The sequence below is a fragment of the Topomyia yanbarensis genome, chromosome 2 (assembly GCF_030247195.1).
Source record: "Topomyia yanbarensis strain Yona2022 chromosome 2, ASM3024719v1, whole genome shotgun sequence".
Classification (NCBI taxonomy): Eukaryota; Metazoa; Arthropoda; class Insecta; order Diptera; family Culicidae; genus Topomyia; species Topomyia yanbarensis.
The window spans coordinates 429,404,996-429,423,033 of record NC_080671.1 but is presented as its reverse complement, the minus strand read 5'-3'; the positions used below and the strand labels follow the sequence as shown (position 1 = coordinate 429,423,033).

Below are 18,038 nucleotides of genomic sequence, written 5' to 3'. Positions count from 1 at the left end.
ATCTTTTCGTCTTCCCGTACCCGTACCCTAACGATTAGTCAAAGAAATAATATTATTTTACTGTATTCGGAAACGGTTTTCTTAAAAATCGCTGTTTTATGCTCTAAAAATTGTATTAAAAAATTCTCATTTACAAAACAAAAATTTATGCATAAAAAAGGAATCATTAAGGCACGAGGAAAATTACGATCAACTGAAAAAAGAAGAAAATCAGTTTGTTGGTTATTCGCCAATCGTGATCGCGGAAAAAGCATTTTTGGAAAAACAAAATTTCGAGAAAATTGAGTTTAGAATTTCAAGTTACCTCTGCTCTTGGTAGACGAATCGCGCTTGGAAGCGCTGTAACTTTCAATCTATTTCCCGGATCTCTATAAAAATTTGGGAAAACATTCTCAAGAGGTTTTACTTTCAGATGAAGTAATAATTTTCGATTTTTTGTATTAGCACTTATAAATTTACGCGTTCTCAAGAGTGAACGTACAAACGCCCGTGTTTGCGCGATCAAGAATCGGTCACTTCCGGAAGTATCAGCAGATTAGGTCCATGCATTCAATTGGACCAATTAAAAAAAGAAAACTCTTATATTCACTGGACAACACGTTCCATGGCGACATGACCGGGAACTGCCTCACAGAATGTGAATCATACACCGAAAACTAAATATCAGAATGACAGTCCGAGTGATCATCCAAGAACACACGCGATTATATGAATTACCACACGGTTACAAAATCCAGTTTTGTACACGCAAAATCACATGCACGCGAGCACACGTGACAAACACGTTAAAATACGAACGCTTAAGCTCATTGCGATCAACAACGCCTGCGATCACGCAAGGTGATAAGGTGAACGTTTTAGCACTTGCGAAGTTTCAAACGCTGTCTCAAATGCGAGCCTACAAATGTCGGTGCTCACACGATCATGAATCGGTCACGTTCGGAAACCATTACCCTCTGTTTTATCAACTTAGGTCCATACATTCAGTAGGACCAATCAAAAAATAAAGCTCATCAGACAACACGTTCCATGGCGACATGACCGGCAATTCTAGTTATATGGAAGATTTCACTTTCTTCTAGCATCTGAGCCGTACACCAGAAATAAAGTATTAGATTCACGGTCCGCGCGCGATCGTCTAAGAACACGCGCGAATATGCGAATGGCACACGGTGAAATTGAATATATACACGCGACGTTACATATACGCTAGCACACGCGACATACAAACGCACACGCGGTTGAACACATTAACGTACAAATGCTCGAGCCGTTCGCGATGATACTGAACAGTTCAATGAATTTCACATTCAATTGGCCTTAAGCAGTGTTTTAGTGGGCGACATTGCCTGTCTCCTCTGCAATTGTAGTGTGTGATTTTGACGGGGAGCCCTTCAGAGAACCTAGCTCTACAGCTCCAGTAGGACAACTCTCGAAAATAAATTATAGAGATTCTATGATAACCGAAAGAGCAAGTAAACTATCAATGTTACTTACAACTTAAGGGGATCTTCTTATATAATTGTGGCATAAAGTACCTAATGTTCAATTTTTTTTTTTTGAGGAAGCAAAATGACTTAAACATGTGCGCCATTCTGCAAAATGTTTATTAAGGTTTCATCTATGAAAAAAAAAATTTCGAGTGTAAGGTTGTAACCCGTCAGGGTAACGATTTAGCACTGGGTGGAAATATACCTTTTTTTACGTATACACTCCGTAGAGTGTATTGTTTACGTAAAATTATGCTCACCACTGTTCCATATGATCGTTCGCTTTTTACGTTAAATTTTGTTTATATTTTTGTTTGTGAACGATTTTGTTAGATCAGATAGGTGTAGTAATTTTTGTTAAATATTTGTATATTAATAACATAGGGTTTAGTCAGGTAACCGCTCTCCTCTCGCTGCGAAAAGTGTGCGGACTATGCTGTACCATAGCGATGACAGCTATGCGGGATGTGCGTTTTTTTGGTGTTGGTGATAGTCGAGTGCGGAAGGCGGCCATCGTGTTAGAGTGAGGAGATAGTGACGGACCACGGCATCGATCAGACGCCCGATCAGTTTTTGTTTTGTTTTCGGGACAGTTTCCCGCCACTAGGAGATTATCTCAGTGCGCGCGTGCGACGGCAAGCTAAAACCGTCAAAAGTGCCGGCCCGTGGTTCGGGCATTAGTGAAGTGTACGGTGTCGGTTCGCCAATAGGGGTAAGCTAAGTGTAAAGGAGTGCTTTCGCTTCCCCGGCTAAACAATAAGGAACCACGACATCGGCCGTTCTCGCTATAGAGGATAAGTCAAACGAGCCAAGCTCTCCTCTATAGCTAATTGTCAAGGAGAACGAAGCAGGGCGGACAAAGGTTCCCCCTGGGAAGAGCACTGCGGTGACTTCCGGGATCGTTTACGGCGAGTAGACGATCCGGCGATTTGTCGCCAACGTCGCTAGGGAGGTTCCGACAAAGGAGCCAAGCTCACCTCCCTAGCTAAACGCCAAGGACCGCTGCCGGAGCAGCCAACGACATTCCGGGAGAACTCGGCCGTTGCAGTCCCGGCCGGTCGGAAGAGACAATCCGCCTTTCCGCCCAGAAACGTAGCAGCAGCAGCAGCGTGAGGATTTTGGAGAATAGACGGTAAAGTTAGAATTTATTTGTTTGTTTACCTTTTTTTCTTGTGAAACTAAAATCCGAAATTCTGTAGAAGCACCTAGGCCGCCCTGAAAAGAAGGGTTCGCCGGGCAAACAAGAACCCGAGTAGTGGGCAAACCCCTACTTACATTTGGCGCCCAACGTGGGGCAAAACACACTGAAAAAAATATTTTCCTATTTTGGAAAATATTTTTTTCTTCCGGAGTGTGGGGTGCTTCTACTAAATAGAGGATTTTCGTAGAACAGTGGTGAGGTTTCTTCCGCAATATTGCTCCGCGGTCGTATTATTTATTTATTTACATTTTTGGTATTGTTTTTTGATTTTTGGATTTTCTTTTTTGTCCGAATTTGTGGATTGCGTTGTTTGTGTTTGGTCTGCCGGACGAGTAGTTTGAAGGTTGTTATTATTCGGTTGCGGTGGCCAATCGCCTTGAATTCTCAATCCGGTTTGAGACATTTTTGGAGCAGCTTGATTTCCTGAAATTTTAAGGGAATCGTTAGTGGGCGAAAAATCGAAAATAATACCGTGTCAGTACTTACATGCTTTGTGTCTTGGTGATTTCTTCCAATATAGCGCAAGTTATTATGGCGTTGGAGAAATTCAACCAAGCGTGTGTGTTCATGCGCGTCGATCATTTGCATTTCGATGAGCTGGATTTTGAGTTGCTATCTCGAAGCATTTTTATCTCTCCTGATTCGGATCTTTCGGGTGTCCAGCGGCAGCGGCGTCTTCGGGGAATTTTGTCGCATGAGCGGTCGTCTCGGAGGGAATTAGTACGCAATTTCCGGGGTGACGTGGGTGAAGAAAAGGAGATCTGCCTTGGTAAATTACTAACAATCAAGGAAGATCTCCAGTACCGGTGCCCAAACAAGGAGATTTACCGAACACGGTTGCTTCATTTGGGGTCTAGGCTCCAGGTTATCCGAAATTATGCGGCAGGGGAGGTCAACCAGGAAATTTCGGGGTTGCTGGAGGAAGTTCTAGCAGTTTATGCCAGTCATTTCAGTGACGAACAGGCAGCACTTCCTCATGACAACCAAGAAGGGGAGGATGGAGAAATTTTGGGAGATTTGCTGAGTACAGACGTACCTGCAATTCCACAGGGATCCAATCCTTCCGATAACGAAGGATCTCTTTCCAAACAGCTCGTAGGAGACGACCTGTTGCGTGTCTTGTGCGAGATGAGGGACGAGATTCGACAATTGCGACAGCAATCCGACGATAATAAAGCCCTAGCGTCTCAGGGGTCTGATGCTTTTTCAAAAGCTACCGAAACGCTAATGGGCGGGATTGCTTCACTGACAACAATTTCGTCAGTTTTGAGAAAGACGGTTCAAGAAGTTGTCTCACTTCGTGAATCCGTCAATGAACTTCGGGCACTAGTACATCAGAAGGAAAGTGCTTCCGAGAAGGATCTGCAGACCGATCTGGAAGATTTGCGTTTGATGGACGTACCCGATTCAATTGATACACCAGAGATTCCTCGCCCAACACTGGCGCCCAGTCCCGATCAATTTGTGTTGAAGCGAGGATTCTCGGGTCAACAAAATCTATGTCCATCACTTCCTATCGAGAAACCGAAACAGAATACTGGATTCACAGCCCCGTACCAAACTCAGAACCAGCCTTACGTTCCTGAATTGACCGAACAGCTGGCGGGACCATCATATCCGAACTTTTCGATATCCACCAATGCGGGAAACGGATCGATGGTGGCCCCCAGGAATTACTCGCGTAACCCGCAGCGCGTCGCTGATTGGAAAATTCGGAAGTATGCTGGAACTGATGAAGGAACGGGACTAAATGAATTCTTGGACACCGTAGCGAGTTACGCTGCGTGTGAGCAAATGTGCGAAGACGAACTTTTCAATTCTGCGATGCATTTGTTCACTGGCAATGCTTTGACCTGGTATCAGGCTATGCGTGCGCAAAACCGGTTGTTTAACTGGAACCATCTTGTATGCGAGCTCAAGGTAAATTTTGTACATCCTGAACTTGATGCTACGCTCAAGATGAAGGCTCTCCAGCGCCGGCAGATGCGTAACGAATCTTTCCAGGAATACTTCCTGGAAATGGAAAAAATATTTCGTGCTATGACGGTTCCAATGGCACCGAGCGAAAAACTCGACGTGCTCAAGCGGAACCTGAAAGCCGATTATAAACAAATGCTGATTCTCAGGCCAGTGAACACGCTTTCAGAATTGATGAGTCTTGGTAAATCGATCGACGCCTCCAAGACGCCGATTTATCAGAAAGTTTTCGGTTCTTCTCGGGAAGTTGCTGCTTATTCTGATAATCCACCAATCAAAACCAAAAGGGAGGTGGACAGAATAACGGCAACGCAAAATCCAAAACGTTTTGGAGCAAGAATGCCAAACCGGCAGGTCTTGATTCAAACAAGCCTCCTGACAACCAGAAAAAGAAACAGCAAGGGAATCAGGATGGCAAGAATCTCGAGGGAAACAATCAAAAACCTACAGAACCACCGCAGAAACCTATAATGTGTCTGGAGTATTTGGTGGAAAAGCATCGTCCTCCCGTGCTCGGCGTCTGCTACAATTGTGGAGACAAAGGACACGAACATGAGGGATGTCGGAAACCAAAGCGGGTGTTCTGCATCGTGTGTGCGTTTAAAGGTTTTGATGTTTCTCGTTGCCCTTACTGCCTAAAAAACGGGATCAGAACCAACTGAAGTCGCAGTTGGCAGTAAAGCAGCGCTCCAAAGAACAACTAACAATCCATCCCCAGATTTACGACAGTTTTCGACCGGCTCGTGATGAGGACTATGATAATTCGTTGTCTGTCGAAACCATCGTCCTTGACGACCCGTTCAATAACCGTCCATTTGCAATTGTCGCTGTGTACGGCAAATCCTTCAAAGCCTTGCTCGACAGTGGTAGTAACGCCACAATTATAACTAAAAAGCTATACCGAAAGTTTTCGAAAAGTCCCTTGAAAAGGTTGGAACGATCATTCGAACTACGTTCTGCAAATGGTCAATCCTTACCAATCATTGGACAAGCGTATCTCCCGTATACTTTTCAAAATTTGACAAAGGTCCTATGCACTCTTGTAGTAGAGCATCTGACCGTCAACTCCATTCTAGGTATGGACTTTTGGCGCGCCTTTGGGATTTCTCCTGAGATACAAAACTGTGCTCTGTTGAACTCAGGTCAGGAATCAGAAGACGATGAAGAAGATGAAGTACCGCGTGAGTCGATACTCACTTCGGAACAGTTAGTGCGCGTAGAAGAAGTAAAGAAGTGTTTCCAGGCAGTAGAGCCCGGAAAGCTAAGCCCAACCTCATTCACAGAGCACAGGATTGTCATCAAAGATGAATTCCAAGGTGCGGCACCCGTTTGCCGATATCCTTATCATATGAGCCCAAAGAAACTGTCTAAGGTCTGGGAAGAAGTTGACCGATGGCGGTCTATGGGAATTATCGAGGAGTCTGATTCGGATTGGTCGCTTAATATTGTGGCGGTCACGAAACCAGACGACTCAATTCGCCTTTGTCTAGACGCTAGGCCTCTCAATGAGCGTACTGTACGAGATGCATACCCTCTGCCCCACCCTGGGCGAATATTGGGCGGCTTACCCAAGGCGAAGTACCTGTCTACCATAGACTTTAAGGAGGCCTTTCTCCAGGTACCCCTGGCTAAGGATAGTCGCAAATATACCGCTTTCAGTGTTCCCGGCAGGGGTATGTTCCAATTTACTCGTCTACCATTTGGTCTCGTCAACAGCCCCGCTACTCTGGCGCGACTGATGGACCAGGTTCTTGGACGAGGTAAATGGGAACCTTACGTTTTCGTCTACCTAGATGACATCATCGTGGTAAGCGAAACGTTCGAGCATCACATACAGTTGCTCAAAGCAGTGGCCGATTGTCTAGCAAGAGCCAACCTAACCATCAATTTGGAAAAATCCCGTTTTGGAGTCCCCGAACTAAAGTTTCTTGGTTATTTGCTGAATCGGGACGGACTCAAGGTCAATCCTGACAAAATTCAGCCGATTCTCGACTACGAGAGACCGGTTACCGTGACGAAACTTCGTCGTTTCCTCGGGATGTGCGGTTATTACCGCCGTTTCATTGATCGGTTCAGTGAGGTCACTGCTCCCTTGACCGATCTGCTCAAAACGAAAACCAAGAGCTTAGTTTGGAACTCCGAGGCAGAACTCGCGTTCCTTAAAATTAAGGAACTTCTAGTCACTCCTCCAGTTTTAGTCCCACCAGACTTCTCCAAAGAATTCATTCTTCAGACAGACGCTAGTGACGTAGCAGTCGCTGCTGTTCTGGTGCAGGAGTATCCCGAGGGCGAGAAAGTAGTTGCTTACTTTTCGCACAAACTGACCACTCCCCAAAGGAATTACCATGCAACTGAGAAGGAAGGTCTGGCGGTGATAATGGCGGTTGAACACTTCCGAGGTTACTTGGAAGGTTATCATTTTCGACTGGTCACTGATTCGTCAGCGATTACATGGATACTGAAGACTAAATGGAAAACCAGTTCACGTTTGAGTCGTTGGAGTTTAGAATTGCAACTCTACGACATGTCTATTGAGCACCGGAAAGGCAAGGACAATGTCGTTCCAGATGCGTTATCCCGGGCCGTAGCAGCCGTTTCCGCTTTGTCCACCTCAGACTGGTACTGTTCCATGAAGTCCAAAGTTATCCAAAATCCTGACGACTATGCCGACTTCAAAGTGGAAAATGATCAACTTTTCAAGTATGTAAACTCGAAAGTTGTTCCGTGCGACTCGCGGTTTAGTTGGAAACTCGTCCCAGCACCCGAGTTCCGTCAAGATTTGATCCAACGTACCCACGAAAATTTGCTTCACGTGGGATACGATAAAACGATCCACGAAGTGCAGTTGCGATATTACTGGCCTCGTATGGGATCGGAAGTTCGAAAGTTTATTCGAGAATGTGGGACGTGCAAGGAAATCAAAGCTCCTTTCGTCCCAGTCCAGCCCGAAATGGGTAAGTCGCGTGCGACTAATGCACCATGGCGAATGGTTTCTGTGGACTATATTGGTCCTCTTCCAAAAAGCAAACGTGGCAATCAACACTTGCTTGTCGTCCTCGACGTCTTCAGCAAGTACGTCATGTTAACCCCCGTTCGCAAAATCGCTAGTACGTCACTCTGTACGATACTGCGCGAACAGTGGTTCAATCGCCATGGTAGCCCGGAAATTCTACTAAGCGACAATGCCTCCACTTTCACCTCGAAGGAGTTCAGTCAATTCATAAAAGAAACCAGCGTCAAACATTGGCTGAACTCCCGCTATCATTCGCAGGCTAACCCAGTGGAGCGAACAAATCGCTCGATAAACACCGCAATCCGGGCATATGCTCGAACCGAGCAGCGCAACTGGGATGTCCACATCAGTGATGTGGAGCGCATCCTAAATACTACCGTTCATTCCTCCACTGGGTTTAGTCCTCATTTCATTATACACGGGTGTGAAATGGCATCTGCCGATGACTTCAGCAGGATTTCCGGTGAGGGTGACCTAGAAACAAGACACCAACAGATAGACAAAATCCGGGAGATTGTGGTCAAAAGTTTGGCAAAGGCAAGCGAGGGCATTCGACATCAGTACAACTTGCGTCATCGAAAGTTCTCCAAACCTTTTGAAACGGGACAAATGGTGTACCGTCGAAACATGAAGTTGTCGAATGCACTCGAGTCTTACAATGCTAAACTTGGACCACAATACTTACCGGCAAAAATTGTCTCAAAAAAGGGTGTGTCCTCCTACGAGCTGGAGGATTTAGCAGGTAAAAACCTCGGAGTTTGGCCAGCAAATCTCCTTAAACCAGCATAAAAACTTTTCCGTGCCGTCTGTGGACTGACGGTATGCTTTTATATGGATTACTCACTTGGGAGTTTTCCAAAAGCAGCCGTCAGTTCCCGACGGCAACAACACGGACTTTGTTCCGAATAAAAAAAAACAAAATAAGTTTCTCTGTCCTCTCTATTAAATTCGAGGAAGACCAAAACTGCTGCGGGAAGGTTCTTCAAAACCATCCCTCCTGCAATTTTTCAGAGCCACACTCGCGCAGTGTGGTAAACAAACATCCGCACAACATATATGCTCTGGCACCGGTGACGGTTGCGGAGGGGTGGAATTCTCCACTTAAAAACAAGTATACTACACCGTACCGTCGTTTGGTCAACGGATGCATACACAAAACTATCTGCCGTATTCGGCAAACCGAAAAATTAAATTCTTTTGCGCCCCACTCACGCAGTGAGGTAACCAAATAATTACACTTAACGTATGCCCCGGGACCTGGCACGGCAGCGGCGGAGTGGAATTTACACACTTTAAAACAGAAAAATTTTACACCGTCCCGGACGCTTCAAAAAAACATTATTTGCTGCAGTGTTCGGCTACATAAAATAAACAAACTTTTTTGCACCGGCACTCGGGATGTTTACGGTTAGGTAATGCACTTACTTCATCCAGAAAATGTGCTAGAAAGGCACAAATTGCACTAACGGTAGTATCTTCCGAGTGTCGGATGCTTACATACTCTCACTGCCGTGTTGCGGCCACAAGAAATTGTTTAAAATCCCTTTTCTGAGGGGAACACTCGCACCTACGGGTGCATCAAATTATAAAAATCCCCTTGTTTGGGACACCAAAAACGTATTCACATGTCTCTACCTCGATAGGGACACAAAAAAAACTCCCGCGGCTAATTCCCGACCGAAACTATCGCGAGAAAACGCGCGAATTGACCGTAAACCGGATAAAAATCGTGAAATACGATGCGGGCGACGATTCCGCGATCCGTATTGTTTTGTTTTGATGATGATTCATTCATCCATTCAGATGGATGATATCATCATTTTTGACAATTTCCCCGATGTTCGCACCAAGGCTCAGCATCATGCAGGTGTAGCCCGATTTGGATCAGAGTGGTGTAAGTGGAAGAGCGAATGGGGTAAAACGGTACCGTGTCTTCGATTTCGGGTCGATAGATACAATTTTATTTCGCATAATTTTGGGTTTGTGGTTAAACCTGGGATGGTTCGTTTGATTCCGGTGGGAATCATTTTGATATTTTTAAAATTATGCGAAAGACATTCTTTGGTCCCTCTCAAACGTTTCTTTTGCCCTGTACGAAGCGTTTTGAGGCGAAAAGGGACGAATATACAAACATTTTGTCCGGAATGTCTGCGAGTGGGAGAAATGATGACGTGTTAAGCGGTATTGTATGAGTGAATTTATGAGTGCGGAATCGAACAGAGTGAATGAATGCATGTGTGAATGATAAGATAAAATTGTTTTGGGGTTAATTCGAAGTGCTTATCGGAATGTGAATGATCGAGTAGGCCAGTGATTGAGGATGAATGAATGGGATAATTGTATGAATGTATTTGGATAGAAACCCCAACACAGGCGTGTAGTACTGGTACCGTAAGAACACGAGGCATTTCTGGACAGTCGAAAAAAAAAAACGAACAAAATAATGTCGACAACCGTTCCCCTGCAAGTTGGAACATTGAAAATTGTCAATGCCACTTGCAGAATTTTGGGAATTTCGAGTTGTTACCGATCTTGTTTTCGGATTGGATTTAGAATTCAACCCATAGCCGAATGATGGCAGTGGCTGATAGCCTCTCGCTTCGCGTATGCTGTCAGTATTATCAGACCCAACACAGGCAAACTTTTCACCAATGAGGACATCCGGTCGATTATTTTTTTGAGATGAAAATTTATAAATTGCGGAATAAATGATTAGGTGTAGTTAGTTTTTCTTTGTTTATTTATTTATTTATTCATTTCGTTCATTATTATTGTATCGGTATTAGGTGTTAGGTTAGAAAAAAATTGTTGCCAATTTTTTTCCACCCGGTGTGGGCGAGATTGTAACCCGTCAGGGTAACGATTTAGCACTGGGTGGAAATATACCTTTTTTTACGTATACACTCCGTAGAGTGTATTGTTTACGTAAAATTATGCTCACCACTGTTCCATATGATCGTTCGCTTTTTACGTTAAATTTTGTTTATATTTTTGTTTGTGAACGATTTTGTTAGATCAGATAGGTGTAGTAATTTTTGTTAAATATTTGTATATTAATAACATAGGGTTTAGTCAGGTAACCGCTCTCCTCTCGCTGCGAAAAGTGTGCGGACTATGCTGTACCATAGCGATGACAGCTATGCGGGATGTGCGTTTTTTTGGTGTTGGTGATAGTCGAGTGCGGAAGGCGGCCATCGTGTTAGAGTGAGGAGATAGTGACGGACCACGGCATCGATCAGACGCCCGATCAGTTTTTGTTTTGTTTTCGGGACAGTTTCCCGCCACTAGGAGATTATCTCAGTGCGCGCGTGCGACGGCAAGCTAAAACCGTCAAAAGTGCCGGCCCGTGGTTCGGGCATTAGTGAAGTGTACGGTGTCGGTTCGCCAATAGGGGTAAGCTAAGTGTAAAGGAGTGCTTTCGCTTCCCCGGCTAAACAATAAGGAACCACGACATCGGCCGTTCTCGCTATAGAGGATAAGTCAAACGAGCCAAGCTCTCCTCTATAGCTAATTGTCAAGGAGAACGAAGCAGGGCGGACAAAGGTTCCCCCTGGGAAGAGCACTGCGGTGACTTCCGGGATCGTTTACGGCGAGTAGACGATCCGGCGATTTGTCGCCAACGTCGCTAGGGAGGTTCCGACAAAGGAGCCAAGCTCACCTCCCTAGCTAAACGCCAAGGACCGCTGCCGGAGCAGCCAACGACATTCCGGGAGAACTCGGCCGTTGCAGTCCCGGCCGGTCGGAAGAGACAATCCGCCTTTCCGCCCAGAAACGTAGCAGCAGCAGCAGCGTGAGGATTTTGGAGAATAGACGGTAAAGTTAGAATTTATTTGTTTGTTTACCTTTTTTTCTTGTGAAACTAAAATCCGAAATTCTGTAGAAGCACCTAGGCCGCCCTGAAAAGAAGGGTTCGCCGGGCAAACAAGAACCCGAGTAGTGGGCAAACCCCTACTTACAAGGTATCGAAAATCGCGTCCGAAATGGCGGCTTTCTCGGAACAAGATTTTTTGAACCTGCGGGCATTCTCGTTTTTGAACCACTCAACCAATCAACTTCGGGTTTTGCTCGCCTAAAACAAGACAACATTCTCGGACGCTGTAACCTACAAAATGGCAATATTTTTATCATTAACAATTTTTTACTGTCGGCCAAAGTGGAAAAATCATGCGAAATTGCGATACTTTATTTTCAAGTGGCCGCCTTTGTTTCTACATATATCGAATATTTTCATGTTTTTTTAGGTTACGGCGCCTCTACGGATGGTAATCTTCAAGATCGTTTTGGTTTGCTGCATGTAGGCGTCGAATTGAGACTTGTATCGTACCCGCAGATGAGGTCGGTTTTCAAAACACCTTTTGCTGGAGTCGCCATTTTGAACACCATTTTTGACACCTTACACTCGAAAATTTATATTTCATGGATGAAACCTTAATAAACATTTGGCAGAATAGCGCACATTTTACTTCTTCAAAAAGAAAAAAATATCTAGCATTAGGTACTTTTTGCACAATTAAATAAGAGGACCCCCTTAATAAACATAATCCCCAGAATTCCTTGATTTTTGTAAATTTGTTCAACTGTTTTAATGAGCTCCATGATCCACATTTCAATTGGAATTATGTTTATTTATGTTAATAATGCCTAAGTAATTTTAACCGTTTGTCGACACTGGTCTGAGTATATTAAATTAAGGTGGTAGTGTGATTCAGGCCCGGGGTCAGTAATTTTTTTGTTTTACTGTTTGTGGGATCTCATTTTGTTGCCATTGCAGGACGGTATTACAAAATGGATGGTTTGAAAGTTTGCCTTTAAAAGTTTACCTTTGTTTCATTTACTTTTTTTAATTTTGATTGTAGAGGTTTTAACCTTAAGCTCATTCCCCTCTTAGGGTTAGAAAAAATAAAAATCTAACCCTATGTGCAGGGTTCTGACTCGAACCCAGGTGAGCTGAGTACAAGGCAATCGCTTTACCAACTTCGCTATGCCCGCCCCGTAAAGATTTATTTAAATTTATTTTTACAGAAATTTTCGTGTATAGACTCAGTGTACATCGGGACTCCTACTACGCGAATAACCGGGGACGTGAGAAAGGAATCCGCGTGATAGGAATCCCATAGCTTATGGGATTTTGACAGATTGGGGCTGTGTTCGAATATTTCGTTTGCCTTAACATTTAGCGCCAAAATTTCTTTGGCAAAGTGTTTTTGCTTACTTAGACCTACAATTTGGAATAATTGGATATCTAGTTAGTTGAGAGCTGTGCCGCCAGGGGTGCTTTAAAAGAGTTAATAAATCGAACCTCCCATCGTGAATGTGACTATTGTTGAAGGGGTTCAACATGAAAAATATCGTAGCACTGATTATTTTGAAAGGTGCTCAGGACGATTTGTCCCGTTAGTCAAAAGCTTCTGGATGGTGAAAATAATAACTCGGAATTGTCCCACCAGGCGGCGCTAGAGCGAATGCCGCTTATCAACTAATGTCAAAATCATTGTTTATCTCAATAACGAGAATATTTAGAGGGGTAATGTCTTCAGTAAAGTTGTTCGAGAAATCAAAGACTACCAGATGGTGACAGATTAGTTTGGGATACTTTCACTATGTGGCGCTAGTGAGCGTACCACCTTTCAGCACATTATAGAGTATGGTATATCTCAAAAGTCTAATAACTTAAAAAGACGGTGTTTGCGGCAAAGTTCTAGAGGAGGTCAAGGGCTAGGCGATTGTGAAAAAAATCGAATTGAAATAGATCCGCCAGGCGGCGCTAGTGAGCATAAACTATTTTTCAAATTCTATATCTCGAGATCATGATAATTTAGAAGTGTGGTGTCTTCGGCAATATTCATCAGCGGGTCGAGTGCTGCCCGAAGGCGTATAGATAATTTCAGAATTCAGCCTCTAGGCGGCGCTAGGGAGAATACAACTTCCAGTACATGTTAGGTGATGTCACTAAAGTTAAATAATTTAGGAAAATGATGTTGTCTGTAAAGTTTCTGAGGACGGCAAGGGCTGTTTGATAATGGAATGATTAAATTGGATATCACCTGCTAGGCGGCGCTAGTGAGTATACATTTTTTATTTCAGTATCCCCAAATGATGGCAATTTAGAAGGGTGATGTTACAATTCCAGCCCTTTTTTATTAATTTGCGAACCTATTCACCCGGGCACCCCACAATTTCGACCATATCGCGTTTTAACTCATTTGTTCAAATTCATATTCATCCACGACTGATTGATTACTAACTTTCTTTTTTCTCTCTTCCTTCCCCGTTCCCGCATACAGTGAACACAACCCTGCAGTGCTCGGAGCGCCAGTTTCACTGCAACGATGGCCACTGCATACACGCGAGCTTCATCTGCGATGGCGAAGCGGACTGTGCTGACGGAAGCGACGAGGATCCGCGCGAGTGCAAAATTACAGGTTAGTGTACAAATACAGTTCTTTTCGTCGGTATCATTCACCCGCAGCTGTCCGAACTCTCTGTTTGGAACTATATGTACAATAATCAACCAGAAACAAACGGGAGCCAGAAGCTTCCGCTTTGGTCCTCGTCGTTTCCCTGCTGATGTATGCGAGTAGTTTTCCGAAAATTTAATTTTCCGGAATGTTTGCCTTGTTTGGAGTTGTAACTGTTTCGGGGTCCGGAACAGTTCGTTGTTCGAGAGGTCCGGCACGGGTGGAATTTTTCTCTGCTTTGTAGGTTGATGCGAGGAAAAAGTTTGTTTTTATAGTTAATAGAAATGTAAAAGGGCGTGAATGAAATGAAGCAACGTTCGTAACCGGTGTCCACTACATTCTAAGCCCCGACTACACCAATGCGAATTAGCACTTATCCCACCATGAACGACATGACGAATCTACTTCAGCCTTTTCATGCTTGACGAAAAAAAAATGAACCGATGTCCTAAATGCGCTGGCTGGGGCAAGACGGTGGAGGAAGCAAAAATGGCATGTATTTTTGCACTCCAATTGCTCGGTAAGCTTATTTCATTGCCGTCCCAATTTCACGACTCGGCTGAGCACAATACCGAAGGGAGCTGCAGACGGTCGCAAACAAAAAAAAAACTCGAGTGCGAAAATAATGGTCGGGTCTACTGAAACTACTGCTACTGTCGAGACTAGTCTCGTACGGTATGGCTCAGATGGCAAACCTTTTTCGACAGGACAAAAAGCACGTCATCAACTGCATTTGCCGGAAGTGTCGACTCATTGCCGGCTGTCGGTTTCTCGAGCGAGATGCTGCTTTTCCCTGGTAGTGATCGGTATACCGCACGATGATGCTTCAAAGCTGTTTTGATGTGGCACTAAAGCACAGTAAACATTTGATATCCACCATGCGTCCCCGTTGAGCTTAGTTGTTTCCATGCGAACGCATGGTAGTTTGTGGCTAAAAATCAAGCGGCTAGCTTTTGGTTCGTTTATAAAAAAATAAACGAGGACAAAATCAAAGTCTGTACTCCATCCCCGTTTTCACTAGAAGCTCCGCTTGTTGAACCAAAGAGTTGATGCTTCTTACCCTTCAAACGAGCCCAACGTCGGAGAATGTACGGGCAAACTTTGCTAATTTGTTCGTGTCCAACCGTTTCCCCTCCCGTGAAACTTTCCCCCCCACGTCGATATCCACCGGTTTTCAAAAATTTTCAACTTCTACAAACATGCAATCTGAAATATCTTGCCCTTCGGCTTCCGGTTGGCCTGTGTGATGCAACAGCGCATTAATGCTTTGATCGTTTCTTTGGTGGGAGGAGGCTGCCACCATCTCTCTACTGACTTCGACTGCTGCTTGCGGCGGCGGGTCAATGGGTGGATCCGAGATGAACGATGAAAGTGATTAAGTAATTACAGCGAGAGTTACATGAAATCACTTTGCCTTTGCTTGGGGTTTTCTTTTTTTCCCCCGCTTTTCAATGTAGCTTCTTCTCTGCTAGCGCTATCTCTCGACGTCGGTCGGGGTCCGAGTCCGGTCAGGTTCGATGAATGAAGCCGGGCTAATGTCGGTTGAAGTGCGGATAAAAGAGCTTTTTTTCCCTGGCTCTCGACTACTACTACTTGAACTTCTGATTGTGCTAGGTTCCACCACTCGACGGGCACAGTCGGACTCGGCAGCAGTGGCAGCTGGCGCCAGTGGTGGATTTGAATCAATTGAATTTGAGTGCCCTCACGGGAACTATCAACCAGAGCGGATGAGGAGGCGTATTTGCTAGGTAAGGTTTAATTATTTCGGTACGCGATGGTTGCCCGTGATGGTGGATAATGGATAAGTATTTTTTTGCTGGAAATGTTGGGATTATTCGAGGTTGAAAAATATTTGTAACGAGCTTTCGAGAAACATTGGTACTCAAAAATAGTCTGAATAGCCGTTGCTGTTGTAATGCTTAATAACAGTTTTATTGGGTGTATAAAATTCTGAAGTCGTAGTCGGAAACAGTAGTCTAGTATGGATCTATAGTTAGATGGTTGAAACGTTAACAAAGAATCACTTGTTTCCGTTACTGGTGTATATAGTGTGGAGTAAAATTTTATGAGTTCCATGAGATTTAATCGTTATATCTACGAAACTGTTCGGAGCAATGTGATGCATTTTTTGTATAACAGTTTTAACTCCTGCTTATCTAATAAAAAGTGCACAAAACAAAATATTCAACTCTCCCACCCACCATAATACCATCAATCAAAAATTTCAGCAAATCTTACAAACAACTCCAGGAATGTGATACTACAGATCCCCATTAACATTGAAAATAGACCAACAAAGCTCTATTAAATGGTCTAACCCTGCGAAAATAAGATATCTTGGCCCACGGTAGTCCATTGCTAATAGTTAGTTAGAGAGAGAGAGAGAGTTAGTTAGAGAGAGAGTTAGCTAGCGAGAGAGTTAGCTAGAGATAGAGAGTCGGCTAAAGAGAGAGAGAGAGAGAGAGAGAGAGAGAGAGAGAGAGAGAGAGAGAGAGAGAGAGAGAGAGTTAGCTAGAGAGAGAGAGAGAGAGAGTTAGGTAGAGAGAGTAAGTTAGAGAGAAAGTTAGCTAGAGAGAGAGAGAGAGACTTAGTTAGACTGAGAGAGTTAGCTAGAGAGAGAGAGAGAGAAAGAGAGAGAGAGTTACCTAGAGAAAGAGAGAGAGAGAGTTAGCTAGAGAAAGAGAGAGAGAGAGAGCGAGAGAGAGAGTTAGCTAGAGAGAGAGAGTTAGTTAGAGAGAGAGAGTTAGCTAGAGGGAGAGTTAGACAGAGAGAGTCAGCTGGAGAGAGGGAGCTAGCTTGAGAGAGAGAGTGAGCTAGAGAGAGAGAGAGAGTTAGCTAGAGGGAGAGAGAGCTAGCTAGAGAGAGAGTTAGTTAGAAAGAGTTTAGACAGAGAGATAATTAGCTAGAGAGAGAGATAGCTAGAAGGAGAGATAGCTAGAGAGAATTAGAGAGAGAATTTTCTAGAGAGAGAGAGTTAGCTGGCGAGAGAGTTAGCTAGAGAGAGAGAGTTACCTAGAGAAAGAGTTAGCTAGAGAGAGTTAGCCATAGAGAGAGAGAGAGAGAGAGAGAGAGAGAGAGAGAGAGAGAGAGTTAGCTAGCGAGAGAGTTAGCTAGAGATAGAGAGTTAGCTAGAGAGAGAATTAGCTAGAGAGAGAGAGGGAGAGAGAGAGTTAGCTAGAGGGAGAGTTAGCTAGCGAGAGAGTCAGCTGGAGAAAGAGTTAGCTAGAGGGAGAGAAAGCTAGCTAGAGATAGAGTTAGCTAGAAAGAGTGAGTTAAATAGAGAGAGAATTAGCTAGATAGATAGAGAGAGAGTTAGCTAGAGAGAGAGTTAGCTAGAGAGAGAAAGAGAGAGAGAGAGAGAGAGAGAGAGAGAGAGAGAGAGGGAGAGAGAGAGAGAGTTAGCTAGAGAGATAGAGTTAGCTAGAGAGAGAGTTAGCTAGAGACAGTTAGCTAGCGAGAGAGTTAGCTAGAGATAGAGAGTTAGCTAGAGAGAGAATTAGCTAGAGAGAGAGGGAGAGAGAGAGTTAGCTAGAGGCAGAGTTAGCTAGAGAGAGAGTCAGCTGGAGAAAGAGTTAGCTATAGAGAGATAAAGCTAGCTAGAGATAAAGTTAGCTAGAAAGAGTGACTTAGATAGAGAGAGAATTAGCTAGATAGTGAGAGAGAGAGTAGCCTAGAGAGAGAGAGAGAGAGAGAGAGAGAGAGAGAGAGAGAGAGAGAGAGAGAGAGAGAGAGAGAGAGAGAGAGAGAGAGAGAGAGAGAGAGAGAGAGAGAGAGAGAGAGAGAGAGAGAGAGAGAGAGAGAGAGAGAGAGAGAGAGAGAGAGAGAGAGAGAGAGAGAGAGAGAGAGAGAGAGAGAGAGAGAGAGAGAGAGAGAGAGAGAGAGAGAGTTAGCTAGAGAGA

General features: G+C 44.2%; 1 protein-coding gene across 6 annotated transcripts in view; it reads left to right on the top strand.

Moving 5' to 3' along the window:
* The window catches only part of LOC131685359 (low-density lipoprotein receptor), a 993,025-nt gene that overhangs the window by 339,838 nt on the left and 635,149 nt on the right, over positions 1–18,038 (top strand). For all 6 annotated transcript variants that reach the window (XR_009304782.1, XM_058969026.1, XM_058969027.1 and 3 more), the window contains exon 2: positions 13,966–14,103. Coding sequence is in view for 5 of the 6 variants with exons in the window: in XM_058969026.1 (XP_058825009.1) it covers positions 13,966–14,103 (138 nt within the window). In the remaining variant the exon portion in view is untranslated. The remainder of the gene's footprint in view (positions 1–13,965; positions 14,104–18,038) is intronic.